We start from the raw sequence: 16745 nt of genomic DNA on the forward strand, positions 1-16745 counted from the left end.
CCATGACATTTAACTTTGCCCAGCTTTGCTTTCCTGTGTCTTTCTGACTGTCTGCAGACGAGTTTTCCAGCAGTGACCCTGTGCCCTCTCACCCTGACCTCCTCTGGTACTGGTCCTCGCCACACTGCCCCCACAGGAGACCCAAGGAGCTGCAGCTCAAGTCACAAGTCATGAAAAGTAAAAAGACCTCTCCTGTAGGTGATGAGACTGACTGGTGTCCTGGAGGTAACCTGGTGTGAACTCATGGCTGTCGGAACATGATCCATGTTTTTTCTTCACGGATTAATCGACGTTCCGCTGGTGTTGCTCATGTCGTTCTTGCTCCAAAAACAAACCGGCACAGCAGCTGTCACTGTGTGAATTAGTGTTATTGATCTGCCTGTTCCCTGGAAGCTGCAGAGTGCAGTACTGCAGGGAGTGGTGAGGGGGCGCTGTGGAGCTGAGCAGAGTCTGGGGTCCTCATCTCTCCGGCCTCCTGCTGGAAGCACGGAGCATCAAGGCCTCTGAAGTCCTGCTAATCCATCCTGACCTGTCACCTGTGATAACTGCCACCTCCACTAGAGGGAGCCGTGCTCGTCCCTACATGAAGTCCTGCTGGAGGAGGATGAGCTTCGAGGCTGATGTAGTGAAGTGTCCCTGTAAGACAAACATTCTGACGGCTGTGGATTCCTTTCCTCTCCGAGAGATCAGTCCCTCTGCAGCGTTTTGCCTAAAAAGGAGCTCAGTGCCACGAGTCACCGGCAAGGCCTGTGTGTGTGTGTGTGTGTGTGTGTGTGTGTGTGTGTGTTTGTGCGTGAGTGTTCGTGTCTGGTCCAGGGAGAATCTAAAGAATGCTTCTCAGCTCCATAACAAACCCCCAGCTCCCTGACTTAAAGTGATACTTCAACATTTTGGTAAATTGGCCCATTTAGCGTAATTCCTCAGTCATTTGAACAGCAGACTTACTGTTTTTGTGAGGGCGAGCTGTTGTTTATCCAGAGGTGAGTCGGGGAAGGTTTTCGGGACGGACACAATGGAAGTGGATGGTATTTTTGTTCCCCCTCGTCAAACTCATCAAATACACAATCCAACAACCCCAAAACACTTTGGTGGACACGTTATAATCCACACATTCACTACGCTGTGGAACACCAACAAATAATATTGTAGCGTTACGACACTGAAGCAAATACTGGGAACTACTTTTTCTTTTGAGATCACTACGCCCAGACGCCATGTTTAGTAAGTAGTTCCGTCTTAACAATCTTCGCATAAACAACTCAATCTGGTAATTTTGCATTAATGCATTTGATGAGTTTGACGAGGGGAACCAAAAATACCATTCACTTCCATTGTGTCTGTACCAAAAACCTTCCCCGACTCACCTCTGGATAAACAACAGCTTGCCCTCACAAAAAAGTAAGTAGGCTGTTCAAATGACTAAGGAATTGTGCTAAATGGGCCAATTTGGCAAAATGTTGAAGTACCGCTTTAAAATCAGCCAGTAAACATGAAACTAAGAGTGTAATGCTGTCACTGTGTGACCGACAGGACTTTACTCTGAGCTGTAAACACAGCAGAGCAGCAGCAGTAGCAATGGTAGCAGTAGCATTAGCAGCAGCAGTAGTAGCAGTAGTAGTAGCAGTAGCAGCAGTAGCATTAGCAATAGCATTAGCAGTAGCAGCAGCAGCAGTAGTAGCATTAGCAGTAGCAGTAGTAGCAGTAGTAGCAGCAGTAGTAGCAGCAGTAGCAGCAGTAGCATTAGCAATAGCATTAGCAGTAGCAGCAGCAGCAGTAGTAGCATTAGCAGTAGCAGTAGTAGCAGTAGTAGCAGCAGTAGTAGTAGTAGCAGTAACAGTAGCATTAGCAGTAGCATTAGCAGTAGCAGTAGTAGCAGTAGCAGTAGCAGCAGTAGCATTAGCAGTAGCAGTAGTAGCAGTAGCAGTAGTAGCATTAGCAGTAGCAGTAGTAGCAGTAGCAGTAGTACCATTAGCAGTAGCAGTAACAGTAGTAGTAGTAGTAGCAGTAGCAGTAACAGTAGCATTAGCAGTAGCAGTAACAGTAGTAGTAGCAGTAGCAGTAACAGTAGCATTAGCAGTAGCAGTAGTAGCAGTAGCAGTAGTAGCATTAGTAGTAGCAGTAACAGTAGTAGTAGTAGTAGTAGTAGTAGCAGTAGCAGTAACAGTAGCAGTAGCAGTAGCAGCAGCAGTAGCAGCCTGAATCCTCAGCATCCCTTCATCTCCACAGATGTCCAGATGTTTGTCCCGACAGGACGAGGACTCGAGCTGCTGTGGATCCAGCTGGGACTGGACTCTCCATGTAAACTGGACCAAAGCAGAGCTCAGCTCCGGACAGCTGGATGGCTCCCTCTAGTGGCGCTGTGGGGTCCTGCAGCTCGGACCCCCGCCCCCACAGCCCTCACTCCGGCTCTGCACATGCATTTGAGGGATGAGCAGCAGAGCCCTGAACCCACGAAGAACCCACGAAGACTGTGGTCTCTGATCAGTCTGCTCTGAGGGACGAACACTGTCCTCCTGTCCTGTCAGCTCTCAGAGGGCTGAGCGGCCAAATGCTGCCTGGCTCAAGGGTTTCAGCTGTCTGGGGCAGTGTTGGCATTACTGCAGCAAGTCTTCCAGCACCACCACACCGTCTCTACTCCACCGGTAACCCCTCAGCCCATAGTCTGAGACCTGAGACCAGGAAACTGGGACCAGAGATCTGACCAGACCAGGAGTTAAAAACCACATCAAGAGTCAATGACCAGGGGTCAAACATAAGACCTGGGGTCAAAGACTAGACCAGGAGTCAGAGACCAGACCAAGAGTCAAGAACCACACCTTTAGTCAAAGACTAGACCAGGATTCAGAGACCAGACCAAGAGTCAAGAACCACACCTTTAGTCAAAGACTAGACCAGGAGTCAGAGACCAGACCAAGAGTCAAGAACCACACCTTTAGTCAAAGACTAGACCAGGATTCAGAGACCAGACCAAGAGTCAAGAACCACACCTTTAGTCAAAGACTAGACCAGGAGTCAGAGACCAGACCAAGAGTCAAGAACCACACCTTTAGTCAGAGACTAGACCAGGAGTCAGAGACCAGACCAAGAGTTGCTGATTTTATCTCCAGAGGATCAATAGAATCAAGTGAGGCTGCTGCTCCATCGGACTCCATCTGGCTAATGCTAATGCTAATGCTAGCACAGCTGCTCTCCATTGATCCACAGATCAACTGACGTCCATACTGATGGATTATTTCCCTCAGCTTGGTCACAGTGGTCTGCCAGAGTTTAACTTCCTTCCAGGTGCTTTAGAGACGTTAATGGAAACAGGAAGTGGTCTGACAGCACAGGGCTGTGAGGAAAGCTGCTCACTGATTGGTCAGTCCGTCCCACCAGGGACATGAAGGTAAAGTCACTGGAAGCAACTGATCTCACACACACACACACACACACACACACACACACACACACTGGAGAGAAGAGCTTAGAGATCAGGTCCTGCTGTTATTCCACATTGAGCCAAACATTACCCACTGTCCTCTATTTGCCCCGCCTTCTCCAACTGTCCCGCTCTGTCCCCCTCCATCCCCCTCCGTCACCCTCTGTCCCCCTCTGTCCCCGTCCGTCCCCCTCCATCACCCTCCATCCCCCTCTGTCCCCGTTCCGTCCCCCTCCGTCCCCCTCCATCACCCTCTGTCCCCGTCCGTCCCCCTCCGTCACCCTCCGTCCCCCTCCGTCCCCTCCATCCCCCTCCATCACCCTCTGTCCCCCTCCGTCCCCCTCCGTCCCCGTCCGTGCCCCTCCCCGCCCCGTCAGCCAGGCTCGACTCAGCTCAGGAAGTCGAACCGCAGACCGTGAGCCGGTGCAGAGCCTCCTGCAGGCTGTGGTTTCCGTGCAGCTCCTGCAGACGGCGGTGGTTTGCCGCCGGGGCACTGGGCGGCTGAAACGAGGACGGCTGTGCTGTGAGCCGCTTCCTGCTCTCTGAGGACTCACGCCGTCACCAGCCAGGCGGCACGCTGTCCTCAGAGACACTCCTTCACCAGGCACGCTGGCTTTTTGACAGCCTGATCTCTGAATGAGTGGGACTTCCTGCTTCACACGGTCCATGATGAGGCTGTGTCAAATTACAGGACACCTGACTAGAACAAAGAGAATTCCTCAATTTAGTAGACAAAGTCCAATAAACGAACAGAAGAACCGAAGAACGCTCACGTCTGAGAAAACAAACTAGTCCTGCACACGGGAGGAGGCCTTCAGCACAGCTTTGCTGGGACTTCAGTCAGTCCTGCTTTGAGACAGAAGCGATCGGAGCGTGGTGGACTCCCAGCGGTCAGGAAGAGTCCCAGCAGGACCGTCATGAGCCCGGTCCGGAACCACAGGTCTGGAACGGCTCTGAGAACCGGCCGCACTCCAAACCCTCAGCCTCATATCCACACAGAGTGCTGCCTGACTGGAGGAGCCCGCCACAGCCCTGGACCAGGGCCAGGACCAGGACCAGGACCAGGACACGGACCAGGGCCAGGACACGGACCAGGGCCAGGACCAGGGCCAGGGCCAGGACCAGGGCCAGGACCAGGACCAGGGCCAGGACCAGGGCCAGGGCCAGGACCAGGGCCAGGACCAGGACCAGGGCCAGGACCAGGGCCAGGACACGGACCAGGGCCAGGACACGGACCAGGACCAGGACCAGGGCCAGGACACGGACCAGGGCCAGGACCAGGACCAGGGCCAGGACCTGGACCAGGGCCAGGACACGGACCAGGGCCAGGACCAGGACCAGGACCAGGACCAGGACCAGGGCCAGGACACGGACCAGGGCCAGGACCAGGGCCAGGGCCAGGACCAGGGCCAGGGCCTGGACCCGGACCTGCACCAGGAGCAGGACCCAGATCCAGACCTGGACCAATAATAATAATAACCAATACCCCTTAATAATAATAATAATAAAATAATAATAATAATTAGGGCTGTCACTTTAGTGCATTAATTAGTGATTAATTAATTACACTGCAAATTAAAGCACTAAATGTTTCTTATCTCAGATTAATACCAGCAGACTTGAGTGGCGAGTCAGAGTGAACGGAGCGGTTGTCTCATTCAGAGGCTCGTACACTGCACTGTTCATCTTAAACTGATGTATTAAGTTAGTTTAGTCTTTAGCTTCAGTGGTGATTTCAGACTCAGCCTCATTTTATTTCAGAATTTTTTTATCAATATTTGTGCTGCATTTTTGAATAGTGCACCAGGCTGAATGGGTTTGCTCGTACTTACTTTTTCTTCTTTTGAATTTCTTTAATGAAACACACTGAAAGTGTTGTTTAAGTTGTCTGATTGGGTTTAGAATTTATTTTGGAGAAGACGTCCTGACTGAGCTTCAGTCATCATGAAAGCCATACTTCAACATTTTGGCAAATTGGCCCATTGAGCTCAATTCCTCAGTCATTAGAACAGCATACTGACTGTTTCTGTGAGGGCGAGCTGTTGTTTATCCAGAGGTGAGTCGGGGAAGGTTTTCGGGACGACACAATGGAAGTGGATGGTATTTTTGTTCCCCCTCGTCAAACTCATCAAATACACAATCCAACAACCCCAAAACACTTTGGTGGACACGTTATAATCCACACATTCACTATGCTGTGGAACACCAGCAAATAATACTGTAGCGTTACGACACTGAAGCAAATACTGGGAACTACTTTTTCTTTTGAGATCACTACGCCCAGACGCCATGTTTAGTAAGTAGTTCCGTCTGAGCAATCTTCGCAAAAACAACTCAGTCTGGTACTTTTGCATTAATATTTCACAGCGTAGTGAATGTGTGGATTATAACGTGTCCACCAAAGTGTTTTGGGGTTGTTGGATTGTGTATTTGATGAGTTTGACGAGGGGGAACAAAAATACCATCCACTTCCATTGTGTCGTCCCGAAAACCTTCCCCAACTCACCTCTGAATAAACAACAGCTCGCCCTCACAAAAACAGTCAGTCTGCTGCTCTGATGACTGAGGAATTGCGCTAAATGGGCCAATTTGCCAAAATGTTGAAGTATCGCTTTAACAAGAACGTGGATTTCAAATCTTCTCTTCTCAGTGTTTTCATTTGATGAGTCCTGCACTGCTAACCTGGCAGAAGCCAGATTGACATGAGCAGCAATGAAGTGCTTCTCATGTCAATCTGGGATTTCACTCGGTGAATCTGTTCGGGGACCGTGTTTGGTTTCAGCCAATCACTGCAAAGAAAAAACCTCCTGCTGATCGTTTTTTAAAGACGCAATAGAGGATTCATCCAAAACAGATTTAATGGCTGTCGAGACATCCATTGTTTTCGCTAGTCATGCTAATATTATTAGCAGTCCGTCACTTCCTGCTTCCGTCAAAGCTTCATGTCCCGCCCTAAACGACGCGTGATTGGTCCGGCCAAAAAAAATCAGAGCGTGATTGGTCCGGCCAAAAAAAGTCTGATCCCAAGCACATAGGCACGATTATAGGCATGTGATTAATTAGATTCATTAATTACAAATCCTGTAATTAATTAGATTTATTTTTTTGATCGCATGACAGCTCTAATAATAATATAATAATGCTGCAAACGGTGCGCAACTAGTTACGCGCCAAAATTTGCATCAGAAGAATAAGTTTAAGAAAATTAAACCAGGGACCCCGGCTAGGATAGCGCTTAGCTGAGGGCAGGCACAAAGAATACTACTACTACTAACAATAATAATAATAATAATAATAATAATAATAATAATAATGATAATAATGATGATAATAATAATAATAATGATAATAATAAAAGCAGATGAGTTTTATTTGTCAGAAGGTCTCTGTCTCTTTTGCTCTACAGAGCTTGACAGATTTGACATCGAGCTCCAGTTTCGTCTTTGTCCAGAAATGTTGTGTTTGTGCACGCCTGCCAGAGCCCTGAGGTCATGTGACCAGCGACTCCGAGCACGTCCTCGCTCCAGGTGTCAGAGCAGAGGCCACAGAGCCTTTGCAGTCGCGGGACCACAGCTTTGGAACCGTCTCCCTCTGAACATCAGATCTGCTTCCTCGACTGAAATTTTTAAATCACAGCTCAAAACCCATCTTTTCACATCGGCCTCCAACACAAGCTGAAGCAGACAGTGTGCCTGATACGTTTAAACTTTCTGAATAGTTTTCTTTTTCTTTCTTTCTTTCTTGTTTGTTATCTTTTATTGCTCGTTTAAAAAGTGTGCAGCACTTTGGGCAGTGGCTACTGTGTCTTAAATGTGCTATATAAATAAATTTGACCTTTGACCCTTGACCTTTGTCCAGTCCTCCGTCTGTGATCAGACCTGGACGCCGTCGGACCGAACATGGAACACGTCTTCTTCTCCTCTTCGTCAGTTGGTGAGGACTTGTTAGGAAATGAGAGGAAACGGAAATCCAGACCTGGAGCCTCCAGCGGTCTGATTCAGCCGGACCGATCTGATCTCAGCCCAGCTCAGTGGGTTCATCTGCACCGGGGACACGCTGACGGCCACATCTGGCCCACAGGCCACCACTTTCCCACCCTCCAGAGCAATAAGAGCTGAGCTGATGGTGTTGGCTGAATTCAGAGAGAACGGATTGTCTGTCCTTCAGTTTGATACTTTCGATCAAGACTCCTTCAGAACTGAAAAAATAATTCCTGAACCTGAACCGTTTCTCATCCATTTTCAAGCAGAATGCAGAGTTTCCATCAGACCCTGTCCCTGATGTGGTCCACGCTGATCACCTCTTCCTCTCAGCTGTCTGAGAGGACAAAGGTCAGAGTTCTGGTCCCTCGATCTGTGTCCCTCTGTGTCCCTCTGTGGACAGCCTCTGTCCTGCCACTGCTCTGAAGCCAGACAGAGCTGCGCGTGGCCCCGGAGCTCATAGATTAACCCTGCGTGCGCTGCGCGCGCTCCGCGGTGCAAAGCCCGCATCCGGCGGCGGAGGGCGCACGCGGCCGCCGCCGTGCCCCCCGCAGGAGTGCAGCGGCTCGTGTCCGCGTGTTACCTTATTTGGCGCGGACCCTTAATTAAAGCATCGGTCACGAGCAGAGCCGCCGACGCCTCATTGACGGCCACGGACAGAGAGGTGGACGAGGCGCGTCCACGGCGCGGCGCACCGATCAGCCGGCTGGATGAGGCGCGTCCACGGCGCGGCGCACCGACCAGCCGGCTGGATGAGGCGCCGCCGCAGTCCCAGTCACGTCCCGTCTGTCCGGGTACCGCTGCGCGCGCCCCGCCGCCCCCGGGGCTGCCCGTTACGCAGCGCGTGTCGCTCCTCATCCAACTGCCTCAGCTTCAGCTCCAAACAGAAAACAGCTGAACAAACCTGCTCTCTGTTCCGCTCTGTGTCTGCGCGCCTCTCCACCTGTACCTGTACCTGTAGCTGCACCTGGACCTGTGTGTGTGTGTGTGTGTGTGTGTGTGTGTGTGTGTGTGTGTGTGTGTGTCTCACCTGTGCGTCGCAGCGTCTTGTGGTCTGGAGTGTGTGTGTCTGCTCGGTCCGCGCGCAGCAGCACTGCGGTTCCTCTGCTCTCACAGGGTGTGTTTGTGTGAGTGTGTGTGCAGCAGCGAGTCCTGGACCTCCCTCCTCACACGCGTAGTGCAGATGAGTGTACACCCCCCCCCCCCCCCCCCCCACACACACACACACACACACACATCCATTCCTCCCCCGTGACATATTGACCACGCCCACTGGAGTCTTCAGGTTTAATGTGAGTTTGTTAACATCTAGTCATCTTCATCAGCTCCATCATTCAGACATCGGTGACTCTGTGTGTGTGTGTGTGTGTGTGTGTGTGTGTGTGTGTATGTGTGTGTGTGTGTGGAGGGAGGGTTAACAGACTGAGGAAGACATAAAGAAAAGCTCCTTCCATCTTCATCCAAACCTCACCCAGCCGAGAACCAGCCCAGCCTGGAGAGGTGGAGCAGGTGGAGCAGTCCACACACACACTCACCCTCACACACACTCACACACACTCACACACAGTCACACACTCACCCTCACACACACTCATACACACTCACTCACAGTCACACACTCACCCTCACACACTCATATTTCAGTGAAAGCTGTGCAGGTCGTGGAGAAGCTGCATGCGGCCGTGTTCCTGACTGAAGAGCTGCGCCGTCTGCCAGGCTGTTTCTCAACATGTGGTGCTGGCCTCCCTCAGGGGCACCAAGGCAGCTCAGAGGGCCAAGGAGGAAGGCCTGTTCCCAGCAGGAGAGGAACTTTGGAGGGGTTCATCTGGACACACTGTCAGAACTACAGCTCAGGTCAAACCGGCCTGGTCCACATGGTCCAGCCGGACCCTCTCTCAGGTCTTCTGGTCCACATGGTCCAGCCGGACCCTCTCTCAGGTCTTCTGGTCCACATGGTCCAGCCGGACCCTCTCTCAGGTCTTCTGGTCCACATGGTCCAGCCGGACCCTCTCTCAGGTCTTCTGGTCCACATGGTCCAGCCGGACCCTCTCTCAGGTCTTCTGGTCCACATGGTCCAGCCGGACCCTCTCTCAGGTCTTCTGGTCCACATGGTCCAGCCGGACCCTCTCTCAGGTCTTCTGGTCCACATGGTCCAGCCGGACCCTCTCTCAGGTCTTCTGGTCTTCATCTGGGTTCTTTTCAGCCGACATAGAGGATGTTCCTGTAGACCAGTCTGCCATCTGAGTCTCAGATAGACTTTGATTACATGTTGACGGGGGGGGGGGGTCTCCGGTCCCCCATGGAGAACCCAGCTGGGTCTTCATTCAGCAGGGGTTCTCGGCTGAACTTTAGTGTTTACATGACAACATTATGAAAACGACATATTTCATGTGGGCCCAGTTGAACAAAACACTAGAACATTAACAGTGGAGAGTGTTTTATGGTGTTTTATGGTGTTTTATGGTGTTTTATGGTGTTTTATGGTGTTTTATGGTGTTTTATGGCCTCATGACAGACTTTACTCTGCAACTACAGACAAACAGTTTTGATTTAAAGAAAAATAGATTAAAAAAAGCCAAAGATTTTTACAGCAGCACAAGTTTCAATGCTGATACACAATGTTCCATTTATCCTCTATAGTGGAGGACAGAGGACGGAGGACAGAGGACAGAGGACGGAGGACAGAGGACAGAGGACGGAGGACGGAGGACAGAGGACAGAGTACTGAGGACGGAGGACGGAGGACAGAGGACAGAGGACGGAGGACAGAGGACAGAGGACGGAGGACAGAGGACAGAGGACAGAGGACGGAGGACGGAGGACAGAGGACAGAGGACGGAGGACAGAGGACAGAGGACGGAGGACAGAGGACAGAGGACGGAGGACAGAGGACAGAGGACAGAGTACGGAGGACAGAGCACAGAGGACAGAGGACAGAGGACAGAGTACGGAGGACAGAGGACAGAGGACAGAGGACGGAGGACAGAGGACAGAATATTTCATTAATAGTATTTGATGAGTAATAAGTTGTCTTTGTCACATCTTAGTTCAGCAGTAACTCATTTGCACATTTCCAGACGGTAGAGAAGAGATGAGAGCTGGCAGGTCTCATCAGCTGTGACTCTCACTGGTCCTCTGGTGTTGCGTGGGCGCAGAACATTCAGGAACCACTGCGCTGGACTAAGATAAAAGTAATCCATTGTAGGACATGTAATCAGTAATCTGTAGGGGAATACCATTAAAAGTAACCCAAAACTTCAGAGAGCTTAGAAGAGGAGGAAGAGGAGGAAGAGGAGGAGGAAAGGTGAAGGACGGGGAAGTTTTGGACCCTGAAACACAAACACCCATCCAGAGCCGGTCCGGGTTGTCAGAGTCCACATGTGGACCCGGTCTGCATGTCTCAGGCTCCAGCGTCGCGTCACACTCCACACCTGACTGCTGGGCCCAACACACACACCTCCACCTTCCACCTCAGGTCCTGGTTAAAGGAGAAGTTCAGTTGAAACAGTTTTCACGTTGTTTATAGAACGCAGTAGAACAATCTCCTCACCCAGAAGGCTTTTCTGATCTGAACAGAGCTTCGGGACAAACTTAGATCCAAAATCGAGCGGCGCACATCCGTATAGGTCTAGCAGACGGGGCGTCGGTAACGCCGCTCCTAAAACGGCTTTAATCGTCCAAAAACTCAGTAGTTTCACCAACATTTCATCACGGTCCGCTCAGCCTGTCCTCCACAGCCCGGGGTCCAGATACATGCTGTGGCTCTGTTGACCTCTGACCTGGAAGATTTGTTTACAGCTGCCGCGCACAACAGGATTACTACTGCAACAACACCTCATCAGCAGGGTCAAGCTAACCTGCCTCACCCCGGTCTGATCCCAGCTCACGTTCCCTGTTAGAACAGTCCACCGCCTGGTGAATTCTGCTTCACAACGACAGGAGGAGACGACATCCAAGATCAAAAAGCGACGTCGCTATGAATGCTGGGCCGCCACGAGCCGCTCTGCGTCATTCTGTCAACAACGTGAGAGCTGCTTAAACCCTGCTTTCCCTTTAAGGTTCCACTGTAGGTCCTGGCTAAGGTTCTAGTTCAGGTTCTGGTGCAGGTTCTAGTTAAGGTTCTAGTTAAGGTTCTAGTTAAGGTTCTGGTTAAGGTTCTGGTTCAGGTTCTACATAAGGTTCTAGTTCAGGTTCTGGTTCAGGTTCTGGTTCAGGTTCTACATAAGGTTCTAGTTCAGGTTCTGGTGCAGGTTCTACATAAGGTTCTAGTTAAGGTTCTAGTTAAGGTTCTGGTTAAGGTTCTGGTTCAGGTTCTACATAAGGTTCTAGTTCAGGTTCTGGTTCAGGTTCTGGTTCAGGTTCTACATAAGGTTCTAGTTCAGGTTCTGGTTCAGGTTCTGGTTCAGGTTCTACATAAGGTTCTAGTTAAGGTTCTAGTTAAGGTTCTAGTTAAGGTTCTAGTTAAGGTTCTAGTTCAGGTTCTACATAAGGTTCTAGTTCAGGTTCTACATAAGGTTCTAGTTAAGGTTCTAGTTAAGGTTCTGGTTAAGGTTCTGGTTCAGGTTCTACATAAGGTTCTAGTTAAGGTTCTAGTTAAGGTTCTAGTTCAGGTTCTGGTTCAGGTTCTACATAAGGTTCTAGTTAAGGTTCTAGTTAAGGTTCTGGTTAAGGTTCTGGTTCAGGTTCTGGTTCAGGTTCTACATAAGGTTCTAGTTCAGGTTCTGGTTCAGGTTCTGGTTCAGGTTCTGGTTCAGGTTCTACATAAGGTTCTAGTTCAGGTTCTGGTTCAGGTTCTAGTTCAGGTTCTGGTTCAGGTTCTGGTTCAGGTTCTACATAAGGTTCTAGTTCAGGTTCTGGTTCAGGTTCTGGGCAGGTTCAGGCTGAAGCTCTGATTCAGGTTCTGGTAAAGTTTAAGGCTAAGGTGAAGGGAGCAGAGAAAGCCTCAGTGAATGTCCTCACAAACACAGCTGACTGTGTGTGTGTGTGTGTGTGTGTGTGTGTGTGTGTGTGTGCTGATGTATTAATAAACTCCAGATGTTTGAAAACTTGTACAGTTTGTCAGTGACATCATGGATGAAGATCGTTCAAGTCAGATCACTGCAAACGAACACACACACACACACACACACACACACACACACACACACACACACACACACACATGAGCGTGCACACGTGTGTGTGTACATACATGCATGTACACACAAACACATAACATGCACACAAGTACACACATATTTATGCTCACATGCAGCCCCACACACAGACACAAAGAGCTCTTCGTCCTCCTCCTCCTCCTCTTCCTCCTCCTGTTCCTCCTCCTCCTCTTCCTCCTCCTCTTCCTCCTCCTGTTCCTCCTCCTCCTCTTCCTCCTCCTCTTCCTCCTCCTGTTCCTCCTCCTCCTCTTCCTCCTCCTCTTCCTCCTCCTCTTCCTCCTCCTCCTCTTCCTCCTCTTCCAGGTCCGTCCAGCTCTCAGAGTGGCTCTGATTTAACACAGCAGAGTAAATATGTTGAAAGCCCCTCAATAAAAGGAGCTGGGTCCATATTTAGAGACGGAGTGACATTTAACTAGCAGCTGAGCGGCTCTCAGAGCTTTGGGAGTTCAACCAGCGGCTTTATTTATGTCCATAAATCCTGAGTCACATGCTGGCTCCTCAGTCCGGACCCAGACTCTCCTGTCTGTAAACACTCACACATCAACAGACCAGGATGGCCTGGGACCCCCAGCTGCAGAACCAGACCCTCCCACTGCAGAGGAGACCAGCACACCCAGAGCCCTGGCCTGCAGAACCAGACCCTCCCACTGCAGAGGAGACCAGCACACCCAGAGCCCTGGCCTGCAGAACCAGACCCTCCCACTGCAGAGGAGACCAGCACACCCGGAGCCCTGGCCTGCAGACTGTGGTTCTTCCCTTAAAGCTGGTGTCCGGAGTTTCTGTTCGTTTCCAACGTATGAATCATTTTTCAACAGAGCTTCAATGTGTCAGTCTGGTTCGATACTACAATATAATATTAGCATAAAGCAATATAAAAGTGTACTTATGAGCCCCGCCTTCGTCTCATAGACCCCCATGTTATCCGAAAAAGCACCGGTCAGCGTCAGCCAATAGATTTCGAGCTTCCGCCTTGTCATGCTGTCACTCAACGTGTGCACCGCACTCGCCCAGCAGAGGAGAGTTAGCTCTGCAGCAGCCGCCGCGCTCACCTCGGATATATCCACTGTCTGCTGAACATCCACAGCTCAGCTAAACATGGAGGATGCTGTAGGACTCAAAGGCTCTCATTTTCACCCGACAGATAATGCGCATGCATTATTAAAGGGGCGTGGCTTGGTCGCTCATGAAAGCAGAGGGAGGGCGGAGCCTCCAGACATTGGATTAAAAAAACCTCCCTCTCTCAAAGCTCCGGACACGAGCTTTAAGATGGAGAGTCTGCAGATGAGCAGTAACTGACCCTGTGAGATGTGAGCATTAAGTGCTGTACCGGAAACAAATTCCACCAGCTGTGTGGCCATTAATAAATGATTCAGATTCTGATTCTGAGCAGTGAATGCCCGAGTGTGAAATGAGATCCTGGAGTATCTCTCCTTCCTCGTGTCGCTCCAGGCCGGCCTGTTCCTGCTGTACGCCAGACGATCAGCATGTGACAGGGACTGGCTTCATACATGAGGTCAAGGCTTGGTTCTTGATCACTTTGGATTGATAAAGAGAATCCCATGTTAGTGATCCAGTGCTGTTTGAGTTCAGAGGTTATTTCGGCGTCGTGTCTCTTGTGGTTCCTGATGTTCTTGCACTTCCTGCACTTTCTTCATATTCCTTGCTCTCTGTGCGGCTCCTCCTCTGATGACCCCTGATTGTTGGCAGCTGTGCCTCTTCTCTGGGTCCACATGTGCCCTTCCTGGACTCCTCCTCAGCCTTACTTTATTTTTTGGTGAGTTTATTAGTTTGAACTTTGTTTTTGTGGCTTTATTGACAGAAGTGTTTTTGATCAGTCAAAGCTTCCCACTTCTTGGACACTGCTGTGAGTGTCAGTCTGTGACAACAAAGAGCTGATGAAGTTCTTTAACAGAGCGGTTTCAAGACCTGCTCAGTTGTGACAGTACCACGTCGGCATCACTTCCTGTATGGGTGGAGGTTTGAGGTCCCACTTTAACCAGAGTATCATCAGTGAAATCGTAAAGCTTTCGTTGCATTTTGGGTTTCATTCACATGACAACGGCCCAAAGACACAGAAAACACTGCTTTTTAAAAACGGTTACCAAAGTGGATCCTTTGGGCACAACATACTTATGACTAAGTTTTTTTTAAGTACTTCTGCTGTTTCTGTGGAAACAGTCATCGTTTTCAGAATGTTACTGTGGAAACTTTTCTGAAACAAAAATACAAAATCGAGGTGTTTCCACTGGAAATACTGTGTAAACTGCCCAGAGTATGGTGTGGAGTTGAACATGCATCCCTCCTGACCACCAGAGGGCGGTGCTCAAAGCATGGAATGTTCCATTCCTGCATGTGCAGTTTGAGTATGTATACCAATAACACCAGTGGTGACCCCTGAGTGACCCCAGAAAGGCCATGAATGATGCAGCCGAAGCGAACCTGGAGCGCATGCCCTGTCGACCCGGCCGTAGCTTCTCTCTTTGTGTCTACTGAGGAGTCTCTCTGTGAGGTACCCTTGACCTCAGTGTCGGATGGTGTGCCGGGAATTCCCTGGCTCTCTTTATGTTCGCTCTCTCTGCCTCCCTGTAGTGCTGATTCCTTCACCATTGGCTTTAGGGATGCAGCTTCGCAGACCTTTGCCCTAATTTCAAGAAACCTTGGGCGGATGATGTCTGTGCTGGTCCAGGTGTGGCCAGCGCAGCCCCTCTTGCCAGAGGCATCTCAGAGGACTCTCTGGGGTTTGGCAGTGGAGACTTTGGTGAGCATTTTGGCAAAGCTGCAGTGGAGGTGCTGGAGTGAACAGTAAGGGATGTGAAACCCGGTGTCTGCTGGTAAGCCTCAGTAGGAACCATGCCTCCCAGAGGTCGACTGGAGGCCCCTCTGTTTGCTCAATTTCCCACCCACCTCCCTGACCTTGCCTCACGAGGCCAGGGAGGTGGGTGGGAACTGTGCCCCTCGGCGGCCACCACACTGGTCAGCAAGGAATTTTCGCACCCCTGCCCCCTTACCGGTGAGGCACACCTGAACTGCATGTCTCACTGACCATTCTTCTGGGGCCAGAGGGACAGGGATTGATGTCCCGGGGCCAGCCGATGGTTCTTTTCCTCATCAGCAGCTCAGCTAGGCAGCTATTACCGCGGACCCCTGGGTGGTTTCCACCTTGACCCAGGGGTACAGGCTGCAGTTCTGACACCGGACCCCCATCTTCAGCCAGGTCAAGACGACCATCATCAGAGAACCGGCAAAGGCACTGCTCTGGACCAGGAGCTGTCCACCCTCATGGCCAAGGGCGCTATCGAGGCTGTGGATCTCACACTCAGGGGTCTCAAACTCAGATCCCGGTGTGCCGCAGCCTTGAATGTTTTCCATTCATCCCTGTTTCAACACACCTGAATCCCGTGAAAGTACCATCACCAGGTTCAGCAGAAGGCCTGATAACGAGCCACTCACTGCAGTCAGCTGTACTGAAACAGGGAGAAACGGGGAACATGGAGAGCTGCGGCCCTCCAGGGTCGGAGTATGAGACCCCTGCTCTAGTGAATCCTGGGGAGTTCTACTCAACTCAACCAGAAAGCTGACGGAGATGGCTCAACACTTTATTTAAGGCTGCTCACTCGCTATTTGAAGGTACTACCATTCTGGATGCTGATGGTGAGGGAGGTCTTGGCAACCATCATTCAGGGGGGAGTGGTTCACGTCAGTCGAACTGAGGGATGCTTACTTCCACGTCTTGATTGCACTTCAGCACAAGACGGTTCCTTCAGTTTGCCTACGGGGGTCGCCACTGGCAGTTGTGGGTGCTCCCTTTCGGGCTCTCCCTCTCACCAAAGGGTTTCACCCAAGTCATGAAGGCTGCCCTGTCGCCCCTGCAGGTGCAGGGTATGAATGTGCTCCCATACCTGGACAACTACCTGATTTGTGTGCCATCATGGGCACAGGTGGTCCAGCATTCATCATTTCCACCAAACTGCCCTCTGCCACCGGGCATGCACTGCCATCCACCAGGGCGGTGTCCACATCAATGGGCCGCCCTAAAGGGGGTGCCTCTGGATTTTACAAGGTGAACGTTGTCGCTCCCCATCCACTGGGTGTGGCACTGGACCCTGAGGAGGCTTCCTGGTGAGGTGGGTTTTTCTGATTCCTCATGACTACTCTGATATTCATCATTCAGTGCTTTCACTACCGCCCTCT

The 16745-nt window shown here is 50.8% G+C and overlaps 2 protein-coding genes across 2 annotated transcripts in view; one reads left to right on the top strand and one right to left on the bottom strand.

The window, feature by feature from the left end:
* The window catches only part of LOC115408660 (filamin-A), a 53209-nt gene extending 44669 nt beyond the window's left edge, over positions 1 to 8540 (bottom strand). The window contains 1 exon segment of the mRNA XM_075410474.1: positions 8429 to 8540. The gene's annotated coding sequence lies outside the window, so the exon portion shown is untranslated.
* On the top strand, positions 1767 to 12744 carry LOC115407482 (putative uncharacterized protein DDB_G0271974; the record flags this gene model as incomplete). Its single annotated transcript, XM_030117828.1, has 2 exons — positions 1767 to 1817; positions 12673 to 12744. Coding segments are annotated over 2 exons (123 nt in total), but the record flags the coding sequence as incomplete, so codon positions are not given.
* Positions 12745 to 16745: the final 4001 nt, after the last annotated feature.

This window comes from Salarias fasciatus, chromosome 20 (assembly GCF_902148845.1).
Source record: "Salarias fasciatus chromosome 20, fSalaFa1.1, whole genome shotgun sequence".
Classification (NCBI taxonomy): Eukaryota; Metazoa; Chordata; class Actinopteri; order Blenniiformes; family Blenniidae; genus Salarias; species Salarias fasciatus.